At 34.9% G+C, this 18,647-nt stretch overlaps 2 protein-coding genes and 2 long non-coding RNA genes across 6 annotated transcripts in view; 2 read left to right on the forward strand and 2 right to left on the reverse strand.

Moving 5' to 3' along the window:
• The window catches only part of LOC126746207 (pancreatic triacylglycerol lipase-like), a 39,694-nt gene extending 37,314 nt beyond the window's left edge, over positions 1-2,380 (forward strand). For both annotated transcript variants that reach the window (XM_050454363.1, XM_050454364.1), the window contains one exon: positions 2,112-2,380. In XM_050454363.1, coding sequence (XP_050310320.1) covers positions 2,112-2,193 — 82 coding nt within the window. In that variant the 3' untranslated portion in view covers positions 2,194-2,380. The remainder of the gene's footprint in view (positions 1-2,111) is intronic.
• A 6,746-nt stretch (positions 2,381-9,126) lies between these two features.
• LOC126746209 (uncharacterized) lies at positions 9,127-10,535 on the reverse strand. Its single transcript, XR_007663832.1, has 2 exons — positions 9,746-10,535; positions 9,127-9,251 (listed from the first exon to the last, which is right to left on the reverse strand). It is a non-coding gene; the product is annotated as an uncharacterized LOC126746209 (long non-coding RNA).
• A 274-nt stretch (positions 10,536-10,809) lies between these two features.
• LOC126746208 (uncharacterized) lies at positions 10,810-17,760 on the reverse strand. 2 transcript variants are annotated; one of them, XR_007663831.1, is made up of 3 exons: positions 17,391-17,760; positions 11,644-11,828; positions 10,810-11,587 (listed from the first exon to the last, which is right to left on the reverse strand). XR_007663831.1 is itself a non-coding variant. In XM_050454365.1 (2 exons), the coding sequence occupies exons 1-2, from the start codon at positions 12,116-12,118 to the stop codon at positions 11,307-11,309; spliced, it is 756 nt and encodes a 251-aa protein (XP_050310322.1). In that variant the 3' UTR covers positions 10,810-11,306. The 2 variants fall into 2 exon arrangements, 1 of the variants encoding a protein (XP_050310322.1); XM_050454365.1 differs by lacking the exon at positions 17,391-17,760 and having other exon boundaries at positions 11,644-12,118.
• On the forward strand, positions 12,202-14,010 carry LOC126746210 (uncharacterized). The gene is made up of 2 exons (XR_007663833.1): positions 12,202-13,909; positions 13,969-14,010. It is a non-coding gene; the product is annotated as an uncharacterized LOC126746210 (long non-coding RNA).
• Positions 17,761-18,647: the final 887 nt, after the last annotated feature.

Raw genomic sequence — 18,647 nt, forward strand, 5'->3', positions numbered from 1 at the left:
ATATATACGTTTATGTAACAAAGAATGGGCTTACGAGTATAGTAATTTTAGGCTTAAGATGGCAAACGATAATGTTCGACGTGTGCATAAGTACAAAAACTTGGGAGTACTTTTTGTTTCAAATTTAAGATTTAGAAAGCAAGTGGGAAGAATCGTTGAAAAATCAATTATCGCTTTAAAGCAACTTTTTAAAAACAAAAGTATTTTAAATTTCTCTTTAAAAAAACGGCTTTGTGTTTCTTGGTCTTGTGGATCTTTGGTTGATCTTTGGTTTTATCCCATTGAAATTATGCAGGTATGGTATATGGGCCTTGCCTAGATTTGCAATAAAAAAATCGACTGCAAAGAGTTCAAAATTCATGCATCCTCTAAATTTTTAATCTCAAGATGAAAGATCATGTTTCACACTTTTTGCCCAACCTTAATTGGTGAATATGAATAACCGATTGAAGCTGCAAATTACTTGTTTTTTGCACAAGCTTTTAGAAACACTCGTCTTAGATTTGATACTTACCAATACCTGTCTTTTAAGAAAAAGCTAAAAGCTCTTCTCCTCCAGGAAAACCATCAATAGCAATTTCACCTTCTTGTCAGAATTTTTTTTTTATAATTATAAAATATTCACTTACCTAATAATTTGTGAGTTATTACATATTGTATATGGATATATTGGAACATTACTTTAGTACGTATTTCATTTTTGTATATATTTCTTTTTTTTGCAACTCAGTAAGAATTTATTTATCTATGTAAGTAGTCACATAATCGGTTAAGTAAACAGCTGTGCTGCCCTTCGCCGAGGTTAAAATATAGGCGTTTCTAATCTAATCTAATCTTATCTAACCAGAAGCAGTAACAAGAATACCCAATATGAGCGTTACGTAATTTTTCCATATAGAGTCATCGACGTACAGACTCTGTATGCTTAATATTTTGATAAGCTTAGCAACTGCTTAGAGTTTAAATGTGTTGATTGCTGAATCAGTTTAAAAGTTCTTCTAGCTTCCGATTATAGTCAGTAGTCTTCATAACAACAGTAATACTGCCTTTGTCCGCAGCTTTTAAGGGTAATGTCCACACTGAGTTTAGGTTTCGAGTGCTGAAAGTTTTTGGATTTTTGCTGCTTCAATCCAGATTTATTCACACCCAATTGGCAGAGTCCTGATAGCTGGTTGCTATTTTCTCACTCGAAATATGCATTGCCATGAACTTTTAGCATCTTAGGTAAGGAAGAGTTTCTGTACATTTGCAAAGATTTTGTCTTTTAAATAAACAAAAACATTTCATTTCCAGTGGCTTATCTGTACCACTAACCTAATCGTACATAACAGGACCGTATCAGATGCCTTACAAATTTCTAGACATATTGCATTTCTCCAAAGCATTTGACTAGACATAATCTCTTAACTGATAACGGTATTCTCACTTAACTAATAAAAAGATGTCAGAAACGACTGTTAGATTTAAGGGCTATTTTTCATTTGCGGTTGTGGTAGAGTGGTCATCTTACACCTATATTCAATATTTTTACGAATAGTATTGGTTGACATAGGTAAATACTATAAGCTAATAATTTAAAGAATTATAAATCCATTATTATAGCTAATTCTAGCAGTGAGGATCAGGGGGACATCAGTAGTGCATTTATCATTAAAAACTCAATTTCACTCATCATATCCAGAGTTTCTGTGAAAAATATTTGAGCTTCACAAGGGGCTTAAATATATCGAAAATTAAAATCCTGTATGCTTTTTTGTACAGGTACTTTCATTGTATTTTATTGAACGTAAGAAAGTTCGAAAGATATATAGCATTTAAGGTAAAACTCAGTAGATTACAATGACTTACTGAGGTTACTAAATCCTTAAAGAAGCGCTAGATAATTCTGAAAATATGTTTATCTACAAGCTAATTCATGATATTTTAAAGATCTGTGTGTTTTGTTATATTAATATGGTTATTATTTTAATACAACTTACGTAACTTCATCAACGCAATCCAATCTAACATGGAGTGTAAATCATGTCACTATAAAGCTGCATTCTCTTTCTGGTTTATGATAATTTAGGGGTAATGTAAAACAAGATAACATTTTTTTACACCAATTTTAGCTGGCAGTATTGCGAAAAAGACATGTTGATTGGCGAGAAAAACCCAAAGCAAGTGTTATTAAGTACTGGAAATTATTGTTAAAAGTTATACAATATGGAATTTATTAGCATAAAATAAGAAATTACAAAAAACTTAACTTTAATCATGTAAACGCTGAAGGACTATAACATCTGGTGAATATCAGCATAAAGAAAGATATGTAATATATATGTGATATTTCTTTTATTATTATTGTTATTGTAAATAAACTGTACAAATGTTAAATTTATTAACAGAATTTTTTTAACCTTTAAAAAATGAATGTATTACTAGTTATTTGAAACGAATAAACAAAAATGAAATAGTGGTTTTTTAGGTCAGGGTTAATTTATGAGTAATTAATAAGTAGTTATAACTTGAAGTCATTGCAAGTCAATGCCTTACAATGGCCTACAAAAAATACCCAATTGCTAAGATTGAATAAGAATTGCTTCAACTACATCGTCAATATTAGGATATTAAGGAATATCTAATCAGAAATGTCAATAATACACAATATAGTGTGTAATATGAAAGATGCAATAGAATTTTTGATAGATTTTTCTTATTAGTATAAATGTATTAGTTATACGTAAAAGGTGAATGTATTGTCAGATAGGAGCACACTGTATTGATAGTTACAAGCTGAATCAATAAATCGGATAGTTTTAGTTAAAGGTGTTTTAGTAATAATACTGTAAATATTTTTTTGATAATAGCATAACATTGGAGATTTTATTCCCACTAGTAAAAGGCGATAATTATGAACTGATCAGCCATACAGGGTGTCCGACTTGATATGGATATAAGCCAATATCTTGATTGTTTCTTCCTTTTCATTTTTAGTAGGATGCTGTATGGCTCTAAGGCACACATTTTGCCCAGAGTTACAGATACGATACCTCATAGGCGTACCTTTTAATGGAGTTTCATATTTTTCGATTCAAGAACTACCTTTAGTTCCAAGAATAGTCCATATTTTCTCAAAGAACCTGGCTTACATTAAATAGTAACGAAACAAACTCTAAGTCACAGGTCTCCATTTTTTTTGTTGATGAGAGTTTGTTTCATTACTATTTAAACTACCTTTAGGGCACTATTTTCATATCTGTTATAAAATGAAAAAATATAAAACAAAACATGTGTATGTTTAAAAAACAAAACAAAAAATAAACGTATAAGAAAACACAAAAAAAACATCATTTGTTCTTCAGATAACCATTGAGAAATACAGTCGTCAATTTTATTTGCGCTTCCAATCCCTTATTGTAGTGCTGCACCTTAAAATAATATTAAAAAAAAAGTTATCAATTAAATAACTGATTACTACTAAAATGAGTAAGTATGCTCTTACCATTAATTGGGCTAGATCGTAGTAGATCGTACCTATCACTGAGTGAACAATAAAACTAAATTTAAATTTAATAAGAAATTGTTATTGTAAGCACTAAGCCGAAAACTTTAATAAATCCAAAATTCACAGGAGTATAAATTTTTATTACAAAGCACAAAATACAAAATTATAGTCTAAGTTACAAAGCCTACAAATGGACAACCGATGCCAAATTCGCCGGCAGCCAAACCTGCTGAAAGAAGGTCGTTAAACACTATCAACAGTGTCAACTTTGCTCCCTTATGTTGCCAATACGAACTCAATAAATATACCTGAACTGCTAATGCATATGGCCACGATACTCAAAAATGCTCAGTGCCTGGTGGCCGCAATTTTTATAGTGGTTGTGTCCTTTTGATGTTGGTCACTCTGAACATTTTTAGTGTTGCCAACAAAAAATATATTAAATAATGGTAATGAAGTAGACGACGCTGACGTTTGACGTGTGAGTATAGGGGATTGCTTAGTTTTTGGCGATTTGTAAACGACATCATCTGCAACAGGCGATACAGCTTCCTCCTTATTTAATACATGGATAATGTCTCACCATTCTTATTTAAACGTCTTTGGTTCACTGTTTCCCAAAACCGAATTATTGTGAATTGTCTGTCTGTGTTTATGATAGAATATATAGATAGTTGTTTATTTTTACTATATAAATCCTTGCTAATGAGAAACCCTTATAAAATCATCTATATTTTGATTTTTATAGATGGTTGTACCTATTAATGTGGAAACACAGTACATAGAAGGAAAGTAAAAGTCGTAATAGTAAAAGTAGAAAGCAAATCAAAGTGTTTTTAACTGAATTTGTTAAATAAATACAAGCAAAAATTTAAATGAAGATCATTTTCATGGTATTAGGATTTATAACATATAAGTTTAAGTTTAGATTTATAAGATTCAAGATTATCTGAATAATAAAACAAATATTCTAAAGTGCATGCATCTATCCCAAGTTAATTGAAACTTTGTTTCATTTTAGGTGAGGATTACTTTGTTTTATAAATTTTAACCAAATTCTTAAAGATGTATAAGAAAAATCACAGATCTAACGCAACTATCTTAAATTCTTAACTAAATGTAGGTAAGTTTCTTTTGCCTTTGTAAACATAACCTCTCACAAACTTTAATTGTTTTGTTTCCCTACAATTGGCACAACTGAAATTTGTCAGAGTGACCAACATCGAAAGGACACAATCACGCAACATGTATGTATTTATTAGGTTCGTGGTTGCCAAATACTTTTTTTTGACAGCCAGTGAGGACAACAAAAACAGTGGGTTGCTATTGCGACCCATAATACTAAATAAATACGCATTATTTTGGCAAATACTCTATTATCTATAGTTTTTACGCATTTTAAAAATCCTATACTTAATTACATTTCTACCAGATCAACATTTAAATTAACTTAATTTATAGGGTAAGTTAGTCTTTTGGAAAGAAGGCACCTCGAAGGAAAGATTTGACTCAAGCTATTGTCTAATTTATACTGAATTTGTTGCCTTTTTCCATCAAAACAAACAAGCATGCAAATGGTGTTTTTCTGTATACCCTACTCAAATTCGAAATATTGAAAGTAAAAATTAGTAGTATTTAAAAATAGGTATTTTTGAAAATAAAATCTTCCCTGGCCTATACTTTGTCTATTAACAAAAATTTTTTTTTTTTTTTTAAATTCTTGTATAATTCATAGGGACAAGTTTTTAATTCATAGGTTCAAGTATTTATATGTACATTTATACTAACTATGTATCCAAACGATAGTAGTTAGTAAATACGGTAATTTTATAACAATGGACGTATGGACATAAAAATTACGTACGCAAGACGTATGATGCTGTTTGCGTATCTTCGACATGAAGGAGCCTACAGTTTCATCAATACAAGGCATTTGACAAGACGTGGCATCATGGGCTGGTACTCAAACTACAACTGTGAAGTTCACCCGATATGACAGACCGGTTCAACAGATATGACTGGTTCACTCCTTCTTGCAGATGTTTTACAAGGTTAACCATGCAAGTCTGACCTACCCACAACGAAGTTTACCAAAATCTAGCAATTTGCTAACGATACACCTATTACAACATCGGCTATAAAGAAAAGCTGTCTGAGTCCATGCATTCAACGCCACCTCGACCAGCTAATTGCATCAATGGACTAATGGAAACCACACGTCAATTCACGTAGTCAAGCAATTATGGACCAACACCTCACCTGGGCACAACACGCTAAACACTAAGCAGCGAAGACAAGGGCACAAATTCGCAAACTTTGGGTGCTTCTACACTTTAACAACAGTAGAGTTCACTCAGGACCAGGCTCAGTATTTACAAGGTATATGTGAAGCCAATCCTTACCTATGCTACTTTCTGAAGCACAAATCGTTGTGAATTTAATGAAAAATTCATAAATACGGAAAGTTGGATATGGTCTCCAACTTTCCATATTTCTGAATTTTATATGTTAGGGTAATCGATATAAAATGTCTTTAATGCCAAAATATAATTGAAGTCTCTACAACATCTCTTTGTAGTACCCAGGTGCCTCTATGCCTTTATTTTAGGACCTCTATTTTAGTGATTTTACAAATACACAAAATAGTATAACTTAGATCTGAATGGTGCGATCTTATATATATCTCAATTCTCTGCGAGTCTTCACTACTGATATACTGGAGCCAGAGCATCATATTTTAGCATATGATCAAATAGTGATTTACATATGTACCTATATATCTTTTGATTTGGAACCCTCTTGGACATGCACTGTTGAGTGCAAAAATTCCTTTACTAACCCTAAGCAAAAACATAATTCTGCAAGCTATGGTAAAAGCAACTAACTAAGTTAGTCATAACTTTATGCCTGTAATGTATATCTATATCTAAAGAGGCTATCTAGCAGATTCATTTCATTTCATGACTTCGATGCGTTGCATCATTTCAGCCAAGCCGATTACCCGATTGGTTGGAAAATCTATTATGTCCATTTTGCGAATCTATCTTTCAAAAGCATGTCTGGGTTTACCAATGAAAAGTATCTAATCTCATCCTTGTTTGTTAACCTTTGGTGGTTATAAGCCAATAGTAAATAATAGAAAATTACTATTTAGCATTCAGCCATTTATTTCAAAACTTTAGTGTAGATTGATAGAAGCTTTTGAAGAAGTTCAATTGTTACTCTACTTGAATACATATTTAGATTAAAAATATTTAGAAAAGAACAAATTTTGATTGCATATTAATACCTGGAAGCTTAATGAAATACAACATTTTCATCAACCTATAAATGACAAAATGCAAATAAACAAATTAAACTTAGACCAAAGGCAAACATAGACCAGTGTGTAATTCGCTACGAAGAGAACCGGTAGTTATAGTTAGCTTATTATGAGAAAATATTACCTAATCAATCAATAATCGCAACTGCATTAAACGTTCCTACTGCTGAGAAAGTCCTATACTCCTTTCACATTTTGCAGATAACCACTTATAACTTTGAAAAAGGAAGTTTAATCCAGGTATCTATCTGTTTCGGATGTTGGCAATTATAAGTTTTTTTGTAACACTTCGGAACAGTTCCACTGAGCTTTTCCCAAACCAAGTCCGTAGTTTCCGCAACCATGATATTTTTCTTCTTCCAGGCCCTCTTTTACCCAATACCTCTCGTATTATGGTTTGCAGTAGGGAGTATCGATTTTTATTTCTCATAACATGCCCCAGGTATTCTAGATTTCTTTTTTTTTATTGGCGTACCTTACTTTTAGATCTTCTCCATTTTTCTTAGCACTTCTCGGTTTATAATGTGAGCTGTCCATGGTATTCTAAGCACTCTCCTATACAGTCACATCCCAAATGTTTCCAGATTCTTAGTGGTGGCTTCTGTGAATGTCCAGAATTCTACGCCATATAATGAAACAGAAAAAACATATCATCTTAAGTATCTTCGGCCGAAGTTCGTTCAAGTCCTTTTGTTTCAAGACTTTTTTATGTTGTGACTTTTGAAGATGGCACTCATTTTTGTCCTTGCTTTTCCTATATGACTTTTTATTTCTTGTGCATTGTCCCATTGTTCATTTATAATGGTTCCAAGGTAGCAATATTGTTGAACACGTTCAATTCGAGTTCCGTCGACATATAGGTGACCTCTATTTATATCTCTTTTGCTGATGATCATTTCTTTCGTTTTCTCTTTCATTTGTTTCTTTGCTTTGTTACGTTGATATTATTAAGACCATAATGTTGACTGTATTGCGCGATATGGTCTATTAACCTTTGCAGTACTTTCAAGCTATCTGCCATCACCATAAATCGTCGGCGTATAATATATAACGCATTCCAAAGATAAGAGGGGGGAGGACAATTAAGAGCAGCACTGTATATATAAATAATAAAAATAAAATTATTGGGATACTACTTATTTTCTGATGCATGTTAGTGAATGGATATTTCTGCACTCAAGAAAGAAATTGGCCAACCATGTATATGCATTATCGCTCTTAGTACAGATTAAATAGTAATGAAATAAAGATAGGTTTCGGGATGCTCCGTAACTCGAGAAGTAGAAAAAATAACGGTGGTACTTCAAGCCTTTCCTCCGACAAGTTCAAAATTATATTGACTCGTTGTAAGATTCTATAGGCCAATTTATTTTTCTTTTGGGTAGATGCTTTATTTTTCCTTTAAACATATCGGTTATTAAGATCTGTTCGTCATTCTTTATGTATTTCTTTTCCTTTGGTTGCGATAATTATTAAACGAATACTTTTATTTATCAATATTTAACACTCAAAAAGTAAATCATGGTCTAACATTTCATGATATTTTTAGAACAACCTTCCTACTCATCTGCAACTATATTATTGTGGTGACAGTGTTCGTACTCTTCTGGACAATACAGGAGATTAGTATCTTGCAGTGTTGGTTAGTAGGCAATTGGACGATATTTTATAAGATCTTGTCTTTAGGCAGAAGACATGTTGATCTCTTGTAAGAAAACAAAGCATAAGTGGTGCATCTAGTCTCATCTATATTATCAAGAGACATTGTTAATTTATCAAGAGTGTTTTTTAACCACGGTTTCTTTAACGAAAATTTGTGTAGGCCATTAAGTCCTGTAGATTTTAAATGGTATACCTACCTGCTACCTAATTTTTCCTCATTAATCGAATTTGTATGTTGATTATGACTGTTTCTAATTGTTCTTTACAAACTGCTAAATTACTTTTTTACAAGGGTATATACTATTTTCTGTAGCTGTTAGTGATCTGGAATTAAGAATGTCGTAAATAGCGTGGTACCTGCAACAAATTGTAATTGAATTCAAAATAGCTAATGCTGTTTCAAGTAACTGCTCATTTAATATATCAACGTGTATCAAGTATATCACGAGGGTATGAACGTAACCAACCTGATTGAAGGTATTCACTATAGCATTCTAATAATGAGAGTGTGATTTGGGCAATGATTTTACTCTTTGAGCATTAGAGTATAAGTTTTTTGGCTTTAATACCTTTTTATAGTTTTCGGGTCTATAAGACAACATAAATTAAACTTGTGAGTTCTGAATAATTCTATTGAATAAAACCAAAATGCCTTAGAGACAACACGTTTTATTATATTAAAATCAATATATCAGTTTAGAATTCTTAAATCGACGACCACAAAGCTTCGATATTCTTTCCTCACGATGTTTTTGGTCCAGGATTACAGGTCCAATCGCACTAAAAAAAATGTTTTTAAGACGTTTTTACGCATTTTGTTTCAGTGTATAACAACTGGGATTCTTGATCCCACAGTAAATAGTAAAAAAAAATTGAAGTAGACGAAAGGAAATATTCTGATAAATCAGACTCTTCCTTAACAAGCTCGGACAGAGAATGAAATAGGATCGGGTATTTTGAGGAATCTCGATTATACCTGTGGGCTCATGATGGGCAGAAGAGTCAGGCAAGTAGGTGATGCATTTTTTGTAACTCAGTATATATGTTATTAGAGAAAAGATAAATAACATAAATAACACCAGCCCAGTTAAAAGAATCTGAACGACTTTAGATGATTAGATAAGAGAAGAAGAGTCCCAGTTGTCTAATTTTTTTTACTGGTTAATATGCAAACCCCATACATATTTAAATAATGAAAACCGTTTCAAGGAAGTTTAATCACAATAATATAATGCAAAAAATTGGAACATACTATATTATATGAGTATACTCACGTTGGGTGGATTATAGTCAGGCAATGGAATCTCCACGCCTCCACATGGCGGACACACGCGCCTTAGCACATATTTTATTTCTCCCATCATAGCTGGATAAGGATATGGTATCTGGTAGCATGGAGAAGCCATAGCAGGAGCGCAAGGGCAGAAAGGAGGTGGCGGTGGATCCCAGTTTGGCATTTTGATTGCTAATTTACACAAAAAATTTTGAAATAACTTCAAAAATACCGTTAATATCTATCAAAGTACCAGTAGCTGGTACATTGTTGTATTGTCATTAGTATCCAAAGCAATATTAATTGAAAAATAAACGTCAAAAAAACATAAAAATTATCTCCTCTTTCGGCCCAAAAATCTTCAAAATTATTAGTGAAAATTCAAAAGTTATACTAAAAGGACAGGAATGGCGGACTGTTGTCGTCCACTAACAGGAGTAGCATGCGTACCGTGCACCCCACCACCTGCTGTTACAATTGCACCCTTGGCCCAACCGTGCGCTCCTAGTATTCTCTATTACGTCCCAATGGTGGCTCCAAAACCTTGCCCATGTCCGTGTCCGTACCCCTGTTGTCCGCCTCCTTGTTGCGGTCCCCCATGCCCGCCATGTTAGCAGAAAAATTAAAATTCTAATATTATGTAACGTCCTCGTAAGTTCTTAAGTGCAATAAACGTAATTCGAGACTTTAAATATATTATTTAGTCGTTAATATTTTTAATTATTTCATAATATATTGGTATAACCTAAGGCGAAAAACGTCGATCTATGCGCTCTGCAATAAAGTGCTAGTTTTGATCGCATTTCTGCATCAAGAGTATTGAAATTTTCACTGAAACGTATTTGAGTACTGTCACTAGTGATCTGTTTTCACTTTATTTGTAGTATAAGAATTTAAAAAAATAGTCAATGTGATTTTGTGTGTACTGCTGCAAATTTATAAAAAAATTAATGAGTGGTATTCATAAAGACTAGCTTATACTTAGGGTAAGTCTGGGATAGTTGGCTCACTTTTTTAAAAAATGACATAAAATGAAAACCCAAAAGTTAATCAAACCAAAGAAAAGAGATTTAACATAAGCATTTATTTCAGTTAACGTCAAAAGTAACATTTAAAGAAAAACTAAAAAATCTAGCTCTACAAACAGTTTTAAAAAAATAAGCTGAATGGGCCAACTCTCCCAGGTGCTATGGGTTAGTTGGCTCACCCATACTGGGTGAGACGGCCCATTGACAAAACTTAATTTAACATCGCTTTTTTGATAAAATTTTTCCACATAGGTCACAGAGATTCAAATATTTAGAGCAGCTTTCATGGAACCACCTTGTGGAGTGAATACATTGAATCCAGTCATCAGTTTTAGTTGTGAGTTTGTATATCTCGCCACATCTTCTTGTGAGCAATCCTCAGATTCGGAAACATAGTCGTCTGATGTGTCAGTATCTGTGGATGAGTCGTCTTTATTTAATTTAAGTTTTTTCGCTCTTGGTTTTTGTGTGGTTAGGTTTAATTTATACATGAATCAATTGACCCATCATCATTATTTTTTTGTTTTTGCTTGTTTATAATCGTTGTTTTTGAATAATTTCCGGAGATGTTAGGACGCAAGCTACCTGTTTTGCTCTTTTTCGTGCATTTTCAATATTAGCTGATGTGCTTGGAACAGGCGAAAATTTGTTTAACAGTGTTCCGGGTGCGTCCTGATTTTGATCTTCATCACGTTCCGATGGTATGTTATTCAAGCCTGACGTTGACGTGGATGGTATTGCTTGTTCTTGTTTTGGCATTTGATTTTCATCATTATTAACTCTATTTGCATCATTATTAACTGTTGCCGTATTATCTAAAAATGATTTTTTTTTATAAATAAATAAAAATACGTTTGATAGAGGGACTTACCCAAATTTATCATTTCCTCTTCAGATCCCAAATATGCGTAATCTGGTATAGCTGAAGGATTAAAGGGACAAACACCTGTTGACCTAAAAGCAGATACAGCATGCTCAACTTTTGCAGCTTTTGACCACGCCTTAGATAGCAGCTGGCCAAATTGTAACCGGTCAATTTTCCTAGTTGGATTTGTTCTAATAAATGTGTTGCAAGCATTATTAAAAAACTGAAACTTCCTGAAAAAACTGGTACAGGTTGGATGCAGGGTCCAGCTCGTCTGGATACCTGGCCATGCAGGCCATGCAGGTAATGAACAAGCGGACTCTCTTGCCAGACTGGGATCCGCGAATGTGCCGATGGGGCCGGAACCTATAGTTGGTATCGCCAAATGCGTTGCGGTCGCATCAATGAAGGGTCTGCTGGACAAGTGGACCCACCGAAGATGAACTGAGTCCCCTGGTATGAGACAGGCCAAAGCGCACATAGGTGGGCCCTCTGCCTTTCTCACCAAAAATCTACTACGCCTAAAAAGACGCGAAATTCGGCTAGTGACAGGTCTTTTAACCGGTCACTGGCACTTAAGAAGCCATCTCCATACTATCGGTATTGCGGACAACCCGGAATGCCGATGGTGCTGTGAGGAGGATGAAACCGTTGACCATGTAGTCGGGGAGTGCCCAGCACTCACGCGCGCCAGGTTCAAATACTTGGGTAACACTTTCAGTGTACCGAGCGACTTTAAGTCCTTCAGACCAGAGAGCCTTATAGGTTTCTCTAAGGGCGTTGGGCTCTGGTAAACCCCGGTGGGGCATGACAGGTCCATCAGGAGACCTATATGCACAACTGCCTTGGCAGCCCACTGTTTCGTCAATTCAAGCATTATTAAAGAAAGCCTTAAGGCTCTTAAAAAAACATCTATCTAAAGGTTGGAGAAACTGTGTAGTATGACTAGGCAGGCAAAGAGGAATAACACCATGTTCATCAGCGTATTCAAGCATCTCTGATGAGCTGCAATGGCTAGCATGCCCATCCAGTAGAACTTTTCCTTGCGGTTTACGTGGTATAAATTGATTTTTTAGCCAAGCAAACATTATATCAGTGTTAATGTAAGCTGATTTTTCATTCATATAAACAGTGGAGCCAGGGGGCATTCCATCTTAATTTTTTTCTCATTTTCGATACCAAGAACACAAGGTGGACCAAGAGCTCGTTTCTGAAAATCATTGTTTTTGAAGCGCCTGCGAAATGTTGGTGGTGGAATGTTGTTAAAATTACGGCATGCCTCTCTGATACCCATAACACCATTTCTGACAGCTTCTGCAGCATTGACTAAATCTTCAGTCCAGTTTCCTCTTTGCACTGAACTTGTATACTTAAATGCCAATTTTAGACATAGATTTTTGTAAGGATTAAACAAAAAAATTATTTTTTTTTCCGGGATAGATGGCCCATGGGCCAACTAACCCATTTAGTAGTTGGGCCATCTATCCCAAAAGTCAGGGTGTGAGATGACCCACTAAATATTTCCTAAGATTTATTAAATTTTAGAGGTACGGGTGCATTAACAAATCCTCAAAAATGTACAAACCCAAAAGGAGTAACAAAAACTTGAAAAAAAAACAAAATTTTTTAAAAAAAAACTATACATTACTTTTAAGGTTAAATATTTTTAATGCTTGTAAAATATTTTTATTACCTTAAAGTGTAGAAAAAAACCGCAAACCTGGATCACGACATATACAGCACGTTGAATAGGATGTGTCTAAAGCTACAGTGCCGTAAATCAAATATATTTAGGAAATATTAGAAAGAGCCATCTCACCTGGCGGGCCATCTCTCCCGGAATTACCCTATAGCACTATTTTTAGAAGTACAGTGAAATTCCTCTTAGCGGACAGCTCTCAATACTGGACATGTCCTATTAATGGACAGTATTTTTTGTCACGAGATTTTAAAGAACAATTTCCTATAAAATAAATTCTCATTAGCGGACGCTCTGTCGGACGGACAAGGACAAAAATGTTCAACCCCAAAACGCGCAAAATTCCCCAACAACGGACACGGATCTTCGAAAGCGGACAAAAATGACCGTTACGGTACTCCAGGAAAAAAATCACGCCACTTTAGTATCCACGTATGTATTGTTTTAGTACCGTCTTGTAATTGAAGCAGGTGACATGGCGCCCGTTAGAAACTTTTTAACGCTGAGGCAAAAAATGGAGGTTGTAAATATTGCAGAACAGGAAAGTTTAAATGTCCGTAAACTGGGAGAAAGGTATGGGTGTAGGATTTTAATTTTTGTATTTTGTGATCACAATGTACATATTATTCTAGGTTTAATATAAGTAAAAGTCAAGCGGCGGAGATTGTAAAAAATGAAGAAATTATTCGAAGACAATGGCAATCGGGAGAAAATTTAGATCAGAAATCAGCAAAATTGAAAGGTGAAGCTGCCCAAATAGACCGAGTTTGTTTTGAGTGGTTTGCCCGCGCAAGAAATCAAAAAATTCCCATCTCAGGGCCCCTAATAAAAACGAAGGCGAAAGAAGTAGCAATTGAATTGGGGCATCGCAATTTCAGCGCATCTGATGGTTGGCTGAATAAGTGGAGAAGAAGGTATAATATAAGCTTTAAGTGCATCTCAGGGGAGTCGGCAGATGTAAACCAAGAAGATGTGAATCAGTTCTTAGAGAGGCTACCAGGAATGTTGCTAGGATATAGGCCAGAGGACATCTATAACGCAGATGAGAGCGGTTTATTTTTTAGAGCTTTGCCAGATAAAACTTTAATGTTTAAAGGTGAGAAGTGCACAGGGGACAAAATGTCCAAAGAACGATTAACAATACTATTTTGCGCCAATATGGCTGGTGACAAAGAAAAGCTTTTGGTTATGCGCGCCCACGAGCCTTAAAAAATTTACCACTTAAGAGTTTGCCGGCTACATGGACATCAAATGAAAAAGCTTGGATGACGAGAATTATCATGACAGACTGGCTTTTGGATATCGATAAAAGAATGGGTTGTCAAAAACAAAAAATTTTACTTTTTCTTGATAATGCCGGTTCACACCCAAAAGAACTTAACTTTAAAAATATTAAAATACTTTTTTTACCTCCCAACACAACTTCTGTATGTCAAACCATGGACCAAGGTATAATACAAAATTTTAAATTATTTTATAAAAGCCAGATTTTAAAGCACATCTTATCAAAAACGGATGATGTATCGTCTGCTTCAGATTTATCAAAATCGATTAACATTTTGGAGGCATTATATTTTATTAAGAACGCCTGGAATAAGGTTACCCCACGCACTATACAAAATTGTTTTGTCAAAGCTGGTTTCCAAAAATCACCTCAAGGAGATACTCGAGCAGAAGACTGCGATCCAGAAGATGACTTACCTTTGGCAACTTTAGCGGAATTCTGGAAAAACTGTCAGGAAGTTGGCCAAATTTCTAAGGCATTACATAATGACTTTATTATATTGGACCTAGAACTTCATACGGAGGAAACATTTGAAGGAGGTCTAGAAACCATTGCTGATGAGGTACAAAATACAATTTTGCTGGAAAGTGATAGTGAAGAAAAGGAAGAAGAGGAAGAAAGGGAAGAAGCTTTGAGTACTGTGAATTCTTATGCCAATGCATTAAAATGTGTTGATGATCTAAAAAAATTTACAAAAAATGATTTTGTCGCTTTTGAACACCTTAAAAATATCGAATCGCATTTTCAAACCTGCCTTTTTCAGGAAAAAATGAAAAAGAAGTAGCAGGCAAAAATATCTGACTTTTTTAAGGTATAAGATCTGAAATTTGCAACAAATTTTTAGGGATTTTAAATTTCAGTTTTCTTTTTCTGGTATTTAAGGTAGCAATGTACCTATGTTTGTTTATACTTTTAATTTTCATCAATACATGTTAGTTAACAAAAATTATGTTATAAATAAAACATATGTTAGTTAATAAAAATTATGTAAATACATTTACATATTTAGGTTTTCTTATTAGCGGACACTTCCTATTAGCGGACAATAAACTTGGTACCGTCAATGTCCGCTAATGGGAGATTTCACTGTATATGCTTGTATCAATAAAATTTAAGAAGATGCTAATGCTGCTTGTGTTAGTTGATAAGGAAAAGCATCTCCTAATGGTTACTTAAATTAAAGTATGAGCATATGCTATGAAAAAAGTATTAATAACAGTTAGTAGATACTTTTAAAAATAAGTATCTCCTGATAAAATTGTAAGTCGGGTCGTGTTCCTTTTAATTTTATTATAAATTTAGTCGTATTAGAATATTAAAAGATTATAATCGGTATACCACAACTTTGTTTGAGTTTAACATGTGCTCAGGGGTAAGAAGGTGTTTTGTTTACAAAAATGTTTACCAATCCTCTGTTGTCAAATTTACACACATTTTTAAAAGAGGAAATTTTCAGCTATATATTACCACACATAATAATGTTAATTTAACTTATTTGTGTTGGATTTTGGATTTAAAGTAAAAAATATAGAAATATAGAATATATAGAAATAGGTATAACCTATTGGAAGAGCAAAGATAACATCTTTAAACCAAAAAAAAATTATTAACATCTCTATTCCTAAAAACCGCTTTCAAAAAATTTGGAATTGCAACAGCGCAAGCATGAGTTCTTGGGTCATGCGCGAAATGTCATCGTGTCAAACGGCTTTGTTTACATTCCATTTTTGTAGAGTTCTGTCTTTTTTCTTTCCTTTTTGGTTGAAAAATGTCTCATTTCAGTGTTTTTGTAAACTGTTAAAAACTGATTAAACTGATCTTTTCACAAGTAAATACTGATACTTGCATAACAGCATATCTAGAAAGAACCGTCAACATAAATGTAGAATACGGGATTTCAGAAATAAACCTAAATAAAATTGAATGTGAAGTGTGTGTGAAATGCTAGAATCTTCATATTTTCAAATTCAAATATTTTTTTTAAACAAGAATAAAGACATTAGGTAGATTAGTTTTTTTAAAGAAGTCGGAACCTTGTATATACAATGTGATGTAATATAAAATAAAAATGATGTAAAAGTGATTTACGTTTGAAATTGAAAATTTAATTTGTTAAACAGTGGGCTGCCAGAGGCAGTTGTGCATATAGATCTGGACCTGATGGACCCGTCATGCCCCACCGGGGATTAGTAGAGCCCAATGGCCATAGAAAAATCGATAAGGCTGTCTGGTCCGAAGGACTTACCTATAGTCGCTCGGTGCAGTGAAGGTGTTACCCAAGACTTTGTTTCAGCTAATGTCTGGGCGTCTCACAAAACTTTGAACAATTCTAATAATCGTTTGGTTATTGAAGTACTAGTAGCCTTATATTTTACCAGTAGCCCATGACGTTAATTTACGTCAAATCGAGTATTCCGTTAGGCGACAGGACGCGGGCTGTCGATCGAAAAAAACCCTGGCAGTCAACGTGTTGAAAAACCTGTCACTAGCTTTTTGGTGAGACAGGCAGAGAGCCCACCTATGTGCGCTTTGGCCTGTCTCATACCAGGGGACTCAATCTTCGATGGGTCTACTTGCCCAGCAGACCCGTCATTGACGCGACCGCTACGCATTTGGCAATACCGATTATTGGTTCCCATCGGCACATTCGCAGATCCCAGTGTGGCAAGGAATTCCGCTTCCTCGTTATCCACATAGCTGAACCCTGCAGCCAACCTGCACCAGTTTTTCCAGCACTTTTATGCACTCTAGTACGAGCTTGGAGCTTACCTTTACGGCCAGAACTTAATGGCAGCTCTGCTGTCCGATCATACTGATACGACTGTATTGCGGTGTCCGCAGCTTAGGATTTCCTGTCCGCATTTCAATACAGCGAATTTTCGACCTGGAAGACAGTGGCGTGCTTCCCCAGCGAGTATGCCCTACTAGTATATGGGATCCCACCTCAAAGCCCTGAGCCAGCTCTGTTATTCATTCTGGAGCCATCTGTGTACCAGATGGTCTCCCTGTTTAGCAATGCTGGCCTGTTGGAATGCTGCCACTCCTCTCTGCCTGCAATGTGTTTAATATATTAAAATTATGCAAAATGTAAAAAATGTGCATCTTAAAACATTAATTATTAGGAAATCTATAATAATTACAAAACATACTAATAATCTACTTAAAAATGCTTTTTATTATTCACTGCCTTTTATACCTTTACTCAAATGAAGTACGTTAAGAACCGCATAAAGAGTTCTTAAACGATAATCTTGCTTATATTTAAAGCTTACTCTACCACGCTTACCACGTTCTGCAACAGGCACTAAATAATCCCTGATGGTCAATTAGGTTTTAGAACCACACCATCCATCCAACACTCCACCACCCATCAAACGACCCGGCTTGCTTTCCACATTCTCTCCGGAGCAAACCGTGAATTGCACACCGGGGCTGTTTATCTGGACATAAGTAAAGCCTTCGACAAAATATGGCACGACGGTTTATTGCATAAACTAGTCGATGCCCCGTTTTCCCGAGTGTCTTGTAAAGCTTGTCCGCTTCTTTTTTGCATTTTGTTTGTGCTAACGGTTTTGTTTCTACTCCCCACCCAATAAGAGCAGGTGTTCCCCAAGGTTTCCTCTTGTTTAATATTTTTATGCGTGATCTACCCCCGTCCCAACATAACACAATACCCCAATACGCCGATGACACCGCAATCCTCACCACCTCTCCTAACAAAGAGCACATGAAAATTAGGATTCAAATACACCTCAATTCACTCCACCCCTGGATGGATCGCTGGAGATTGGAGGTCAACCCCAGGAAGACCCAGCTGGTGTTCTTTTCCAAAAGGACACAAGGCCGGCGGCCATTTCCTGATTCAGAAGAGGAAATAATTTCATCGTAGTGGTAATGGACTTCAGCAAATGGGTTGAGGCATAGCCTCTTCCAAAGCAGGAAACCTTTACTATCGCCGACGCTATATTGAAGGAATCGATTTACCTATCCTGTGGAGCTATATTCGAGCTAAGAGAGATATTTTTA

This window comes from Anthonomus grandis, chromosome 17 (genome assembly GCF_022605725.1).
Source record: "Anthonomus grandis grandis chromosome 17, icAntGran1.3, whole genome shotgun sequence".
Classification (NCBI taxonomy): domain Eukaryota; kingdom Metazoa; phylum Arthropoda; class Insecta; order Coleoptera; family Curculionidae; genus Anthonomus; species Anthonomus grandis.

Bases quoted from the DNA above. Each gene is read 5' to 3' on its own strand.
- LOC126746208 (XM_050454365.1), bottom strand. From the start codon at position 12,118: ATGTGCGCTTTGGCCTGTCTCATACCAGGGGACTCAGTTCATCTTCGG. The intron at 11,588-11,643 runs GTAAGTCCCTCT...AATCATTTTTAG, and splicing joins AGAGGAAATGATAAATTTGG to ATAATACGGCAACAGTTAAT.